This window comes from Anabas testudineus, chromosome 7, assembly GCF_900324465.2.
Source record: "Anabas testudineus chromosome 7, fAnaTes1.2, whole genome shotgun sequence".
Lineage (NCBI taxonomy): Eukaryota > Metazoa > Chordata > Actinopteri > Anabantiformes > Anabantidae > Anabas > Anabas testudineus.
Window position 1 is genome coordinate 23,812,980 of NC_046616.1, and position 7,685 is coordinate 23,820,664.

At 40.6% G+C, this 7,685-nt stretch overlaps 1 protein-coding gene across 1 annotated transcript; it reads right to left on the reverse strand.

Annotated features, from left to right (window-relative positions):
- Positions 1-435: 435 nt before the first annotated feature.
- npbwr2b (neuropeptides B/W receptor 2b) lies at positions 436-4,292 on the reverse strand. The gene is made up of 2 exons (XM_026368519.1): positions 4,195-4,292; positions 436-3,809 (listed from the first exon to the last, which is right to left on the reverse strand). The coding sequence occupies exon 2, from the start codon at positions 2,959-2,961 to the stop codon at positions 1,945-1,947; it is 1,017 nt and encodes a 338-aa protein (XP_026224304.1). The 5' UTR covers positions 2,962-3,809; positions 4,195-4,292; the 3' UTR covers positions 436-1,944.
- Positions 4,293-7,685: the final 3,393 nt, after the last annotated feature.

Consider the following 7,685-nt stretch of genomic DNA (forward strand, 5'->3'; position numbering starts at 1 on the left):
GGCGTGATAGAGTGTCTGTTGTTGCAGTCAGAGCCATACAGGCGAGCAGGCAGTGTTGAAAATCTGCTCATTTTATAGCCAATAAAAGTTAAAAATAGTAATCTGTTTGTTCTACACACACACACACACACACACAAAAAAAAAACCAAAAACTAACTGGTACTATCTACATTTTGCCATTTCATAAAAAAACACAATGAAGTCCACATATAGAGCCTTTATTTCAGCTTTAGCAACAGACCAGCAGCAATAGTGTAGAAAATAATAAGATTTCTGTATCATATGCTTTTGTATTACACCAAACTCACTAAGAACATTGGAAGAAACTCCAAAATCCTGTCCCAAAATTTCTGTTCAGTATCAGCAACTTTGGCATAACTATGACATGAGCCTTAGTTATCTGAAAACACTATGACATTTTTTATCTATCTCAGAACAAGTGTCTATTCAAGGACACTAGATGGAGATAAAGGTTAAATCTTTCCAGTATGACTGTGAATCTCAATCAGATATTCTTCAAAGTCATGACAACTGAGAAAAAGATCAGCATGAGGCGTAAGGCAAGTACCAAAAGATCTTATTTACAAGTATCCGCTAACTATCCATATTTGTTAACCTGCCTACATAATGCTGACCACATAAATGTCAGAAACACGAAAAACAAACAGTGTGACCATGTGGAAGTTCCCTTAGGCTGTAAATGGCTCTGGCTGCATTTGAAGGTAACACCACCCTGTTGTCAACAGGGGGCGACAAAAACTCACAAAAAAATAAAGACTTCTGAAGAGAAACACATTACATTTTACATAGCCCTCCTGTCCCATCACATCTACAGTACAGTTGTCAGGGCTGGTAAGGTCCCTCTATCGTTCCTTAAGTGGCACATATGTATTCTAGAAAACAAATACAGAGGAGAACATAATTCATGGGTTAAATTCCAGACATTCATTCAGTTATTTGTCATAATGCAGTTCCAGTGTTTGCATGCATGATTTCACAAATCATCTTTCCACCTCTGACTTTTAAAAGTACTTTTATTTGCTCCCTCCAGTTTTAATTGATAGCAATGTCCACATATTAGTCACTGCTTTCATGTTGGGGGCTTCGAGGACCATGTCGATGATGGTCGTGTTGTCCATATGTCCCACTGCACAGATTTGTGACCAACCATGTGTGACCATCCTGTTGCCCTCCAGCCCTGACTGTTATCACGAAGTTGATTTGATTGACAGCCTGCAGATCGGTAATGCCCACTTTGAGCTGTACTTTGCCCACGCGGCAGATGTTTAGCCCTCCGAGGCATTCCTCCATCTTCAGGATTCAGACGAGTCCAGTGAAGGTCACAACAGTTTGCAGTGACCCAGCCCAGTTTGGTGCCTCCTGATGAAATGTGTTTACCTTCATTATAAAGGTCTAACATTTACATCTAACAACTGTAGTTAACCTAGAAAACAATTAGATTCCATTGGTAAATCTATCCCAGATAAAACATGCAAAACAATCTGGCTGCAACAGAGAAACTATCATGTTCATAAATATGATGCTTTAATTTGTTTCCTCTTGCTCACACAATTCACGTGTACTGGTTGCAGATTTTCTTGTCAGGATGTTATTGTCTTAATATAGTGACACCCGAACAGTTCTGTCTAGAGAAAGCTGGACTCATAAATGTTCTGATCTTTCTCATTTTTCATCCCTTTGGTTTCCTGGAGTATGCTGTATATACTGCAGTAGACTGTATTTATAGCTGGGTTTATTACATTAAGACTGTTCTGCAGTCTGCAGTTCACAGGCAGCATTTTAAGTATTTTTTGATATCAAAGACACAAAGTTGAAAAGTTGCCTGGTGTCACTTCATCTCATACACTGAAATTCAAGATATGAACCTAAGGTTCAGTCAGCCTTTCCAATAGCACTCTGTCCTCACTCATAAGTCACAAGTCTCTAAGCTGGTCTACATTCCAACATCTTCTTGAAGGCCTTCCTGAAGCTGTCATCCAGGAAGGCGTAGAGGAATGGGTTGAGGCAGGAGTTGGCGTAGCTCAGGCTGGTTATGAAGTAGGAGATCCCAATCAGCAGCGGCGTGGTTCTCAGGTCTGTCGTCAGAGCCACAATAGTGCTCAGGTGGAACGGCGTCCAGCAGAACAAGCAAACAGCCAAGACAATGAACACCATGACGGTGACTTTTTTCTTGGCCTTGTCCAGCGCTTTGGCATTGCTGTTGAGCCGCATGTTCCGCAGTTTGTAGAGCATCATGGTGTATAAGATGCAGATGGTTGAGACTGGAATGGCAAAGCCCAGGATGAGGGTGTAGATACGGCTCGCTTTGAACCACAGACTTTCAGGGCTGGGGAAGCTTAACACACAGCTCTTTCTGCCGTCCATCGGGTTCACGTAAACGCCAGCAAAAACTGTGAAGGGCATGACAATGAGTATAACAAGGATCCAAACACATAATGAGATGATCTTGGCTGCTCGGTAGGTGCGGTACGGCATGCGCTTGGACCTCACTGTGGCCAAGACAACCAGGTAGCGGTCAATGCTCATAACTGTCAGGAAGTAAATACTGGAGAAGATGTTGTAGTGGTCTATGCTGAGGATGACTTTGCACAAAACCTCACCGAAAGGCCAGTAGTGCAGCAAGTGTTCAGCTATGTTGATGGGCAGCACCAAAGTGAACAGATCATCGGCGATGGCCAAATTTAGGATGAACATATTAGTCACTGTTTTCATCTTGGGGGCTTTGAGGATCACATAGATGACAGCTGTGTTGCCTGTAAGTCCTACTGCACAGATTACAGAATAGATGACCGGTAAGATGATGTAAAGGTCGGCATAGAAGTAGAATTCAGAAGGAGGAGTGCAGTTCAGGTTAGTATGGTTCCCTGATGTGAGGGAGTATAAGTCCACAGAGTCGTTGCAAACTGGTGGTGCACCAACATTCATGGACATGTTGTCCATTTTGAAGAGGGAATGAGATCAGAGTTAACAAACTAAATGTCTGTGAACATCATTTGGAGCCTAAAATGTAGCTTATGAACAGTTCAGCAAACAAAATCAAAAAGTTCAGTTAAGGTAGACTCATAATCCTTTTGCTGCATTACTGAAGAACAGCTCAGCCTCTGGTCACTTACAGACAGCAGCACTAAGATTAATATTTAGAGCAACAGTTCCAAATGTGAGGTCCACAGCGTGTCAATAAAGACGATGACATTAACTCCAGTAATTATTCAGTAGTAGTTATGTTTGCTTCATTACCGACAAATAGAACACACTGTACTAATGTAAACTGTTCCTGGGGACTATTACCCCCATTCCCCAACTTACTCTAAAGACAGATGCAGTAATGGAGATAATCATAGACATAAAACCACAGTAATAATCTCTGAAAGAAATTCTCCGGCCGCAGAAAAGTGTGTTTCTTCGGTTTGGTACCCGTGACGTGAAAACATTTCAGTTTTCATTTCTTTACGCGCACTAAATGAGCCGTCCACTATCAGTCAGAATCGATTTTGCTTTTCCGGTTCTTTAAAACATAGGACAACAAAACATTTCACGCTCATCCCCACTGGCGCTATTTTTTCTCTTGTTAAAGTGAAAATCGTTCCATCTGCCGATTCTCTCCCTCTCTGATCCTCTCGCTCCCCGATGCCAACCAAACAAACAGTTATTTTAGAGGCTGAACGGGTCCACGATCAGGTCTATGATGTTTTTTTATATCTTTGCATAGCGGTGTTTCCACTCTGTACTTCTTGCGCGCTCTGGAGATGGTGCCAGATCCTTTACGCACCAGTGGCGCACCACGAAATCTGGACAACAGAGAGAGTTGACATCAATTAGTTGCCTTGAACACATTTTCAACATGACCGAGACAGCGTGCGGGAACTCCAGTAAACAACAAACGCAGATTTTGCTTGTCCGTGTTTCACGGCTGGAGCTGCTGCACTTGATCAGGCGTAACAAGGATACGCGCCAGAAATTCAACTTGAATCTATTAAATCAACGTGATTTACGTGACCATGTATCATAATTCTCAAATAATAATTTAAATAATTTAACAAAATACAAATGTGCACTGGTCAGTCATACAGTATGACGCTAACGTAAAAAAAGTATATAACCATCACTCTTAACCAAAAAAACTGTACACCTGTAGCCATATTCATATATCATCTGCTGTGTAAGAGGACTTACTGTATAACCAGCCGATGTCAAATGGAAACGAATTACAAAAGATATTAAAGTGTGAAAGTGGCGCCGATCTTTCTCCTCTGGTCTTGCCCATGTGGGAGGCGCGCTGCTCTCCAGCCCCTGCTCCTCTCTCTCTCTCTCTCTCTCTCTCTCTCTCTTTCTCTGTCTCTCCTAGAAGGCAGAACCAGCTGCTGACGTCATTCCGATGCCCCTGTGGTGTTGCCCTGCTAAATCACTTTCTTCAAACGGTATCTTTTCCATCGTGTTTATCTGCTCAGGGACTAGATCTGGTAGATAACTTTCTCTCTCCTTGCATTAGGTTCATATTACAGGACATGATTATTGGATAATAACAGTGACAATATTTAACTTTAGGAGTTTGGTGGAGACTGTTTTAGTAGATGTCAGAGAAGAGTACTGATTTCTTCATCTATTCCTTCAAACAACCTGACATTACATGTGGATGTCCAGTAACATTTTATAATGCTGTATTGTTTATTTTATGGGGATGTTTGTCAGAGTTAGTTTAAGTGTATACATCATATTTTTTAAGTCAATGCAATTTATGTAAATAGCACCAAATCACAACAAAAATTATCTCAGTTGCACATTACACATTAGGTTAAAACAAGTCACATGGAAAACATACACAACCAGATGTACACTGTATAGAATTATATAGAAAATACATCAACTTTCCCTTAAGCAATGCTAGATAACAGTGGAGAAAAAACTCCAGTAGAAGAAACCTTCAGCAAAACTGGGTGGCCATCTGATTCGACTGGTTGGAGTGAGTGGAAAGAGGGCAGAGAAAAGAGGAAGAAGCATCAAGGGAGGTCCCACAGCAGACCAACTCTAAAGCAGCATAACTAAGAGATGGTTCAGAGTCACCCGATCCATCTCTAACTATAAGCTTTATAAAAAAAGGAAAGTTTTAAGTCTAGTCTTAAATGTGGAGAAGGTGTCTGCCTCCCGAACCTGAACTGGGAGCTGGTTCCACAGAAGAGGGGCTTGATAGCTAAAGGCTTTACCTCCTATTCTACATTTGGAAACTCTAGGAACCACAAGTAAACCTGCAGCCTGAGAACATAGAGTTCTGCTTGGAAAATATGGAACTATGAGTTCTTTAAGATAAAATGGAGCCTGATTATTAAGGGATTTATAAATGGGGAAGGCATACTGCAGTTCAAAAACGAGAATAGCATAGCACTACTCTTAACAAACTGAATAGTACAAAGCACAGACATTTTAGGCAATGGCCCTTCTTCGGTGTGTAAACAGATAGTGTGACTCATTATATACAGGTGATGTGACACAATCCAGAGCAACTACTAAATCAGAGGAACTTTATTTTACATCATTTGTCCATTACGAGTTGTCCTTATTCTTTAGGATATGTGGATTATATTGTCATGTAGGGCAAAAAGAGACATTAAAGTCTGTTTAAATCAGAATTAATCCATATTATAAAGAGGACACTAAGATTAAAGTAGAAGAAATGAGTTAAAGTGAAATAAATCAACAAAGGATCCTGATTTATGGATTTATGTTGTTCGTTACATTTCACGTCTTGTTTATAGTACACAATTCTTTCGTAATACTCCCTATCATTTTTTTAAAATCTCTTTTCACCTCTTGTAACCTGCCAGTCATCTGGACTTTGATCTCTTATCTCACTCCAATATTTGAGATTTGTATTTTTCTCAGCTAAAACCAAAGGTGTTCTGCTTCAAGCTGAGCCTTTCTTATTTTCCTCTTGTCCTTCACTGGTATGTATGTATGTATTATCAGAATCTCAGTAAAAGGCTATGCAGAACAGGATGCTGATACCATTGTAATAGAGGGAACATGCTATGTTCTAACAAACATGATGTTTGTGTGGTCTAGATGGTGGCTCTGGCAGCATGTATGCTGGTTAGGTTAGCAGCCTATTAGCATACAATTAGAAAATGTTTCACAGTCTCCAGCCTTCCACTTCCTGTTCTGATCATATATGGACTGATTGAGTTTAATAATCTGTATATCATTTCAAAAAATTATTTATGGATGGGTACCTCCTCCTTTGAAGTGATTTGTTAAATTTCTGTGTAGCATAAGAAGGATGACAAGTGCAGTTTCCAGAGGAGACTCACTTAAATCAGCTTATGGGGCAGCAGTAGCTCAGTTACAAATCCTAAGGTCAGTGGTTCAATTACCAGTTCTTCCTGCTACATGTCAAAGTGTCCCTGGACAAAACCCTCAAACCCTGTAGTAGTGCCTACATGTATACTGTCAGGTAGCTGTTTAAAAATAATTTCACCAGAATATCAATAAAGGATGTCATTACACAATCTATGTTGTGAGAGAAGAAACCCTTTGGAATAACAGCATACAGTAACTTAAAATATGGTTAGAATTCATTCGTACATATTTATTAATGCTCTGATATTGTTTTATTTATTATTGTATTATAAAACTTATCTTTACCGAATCATTCGCCCTTGTGTTTTGTTATTGGCGTACTCTGGGTGACAGGCTTGGCTTTAGAAATACTGAATGTCACATAACTTTGCAGAGGTCAGTGGAACTTCAAGTGCACATCAGGTGGGTTGACCACATTAGAGATAGTGAACAGTCCAACAAAACGTTAGGCCAGCCATAAAGGTGGAGAGCCATACTCTCTTCCCCTCCCAGTAGATAAGGGGGTCGGTTGGACCATCATTCTCGCTGGCAACACTGAATAAGATGGAAAGAGATCTTCCTAGAACACTTTACTTTTAAGTTTCTTTTTGCCTTGTACCTCACTTGTAAGTCGCTTCGGAAAAAAATGTCTGATAAATTACTAAATGTAAATGTAGATACATGGGTCATTAAATGGGCTAAGGAAACTAAGGTTGTAAGCTTTAAACTGAAGCCCGTGCAATGTTGTAGCCAGAGTTGTCTCATCAAACCTTGTTGTCCCATGTTCCATGTTCCACCTAGGCTCCAGCATTCCCTCCTTCAGCGTTTTATTGATTCTTTGTGTTAGAGGCCAGGAGGCAGCAGGGTCAGCTCAGTTTGTGTTTCCTGTCTCCTGCTGTGCTCTTCTTTTTAAAGGGAGAGGTCGTCATGATGTGCCTGGGTTACCGCATTACAGACTGGTTAAATACACAGAGCCACAGGTGCAGGCAATGAGGAGTGATCGAGTGGAAGAAACCAGAGTGGAGGAGGGGTTCAGAGAACAGAACTAATCTGACTACAGGATAGTGACATTTGGAGAGTGGGAGGAAACCAGAGCACTGGAAAGAACAGCAAACAGGTGCAGGAGGAACCTAGAAGTGCTCCACAGGAAAAAGTTCACACAGCAGGGTGTTTTCTGCCTTAAATTAAATGGCTTCCTTTAAGAATGTGAAAAACTTCAGTGTTGACCAGTGGCTTTTAGAGCAGCCCAAAATTTATGGTTGAACTGTTTTAAACTACATAAAGATACATGTGAAAGTCCTAAGCCAAAGTGAAGCATGGGTTTTATGTGTTGA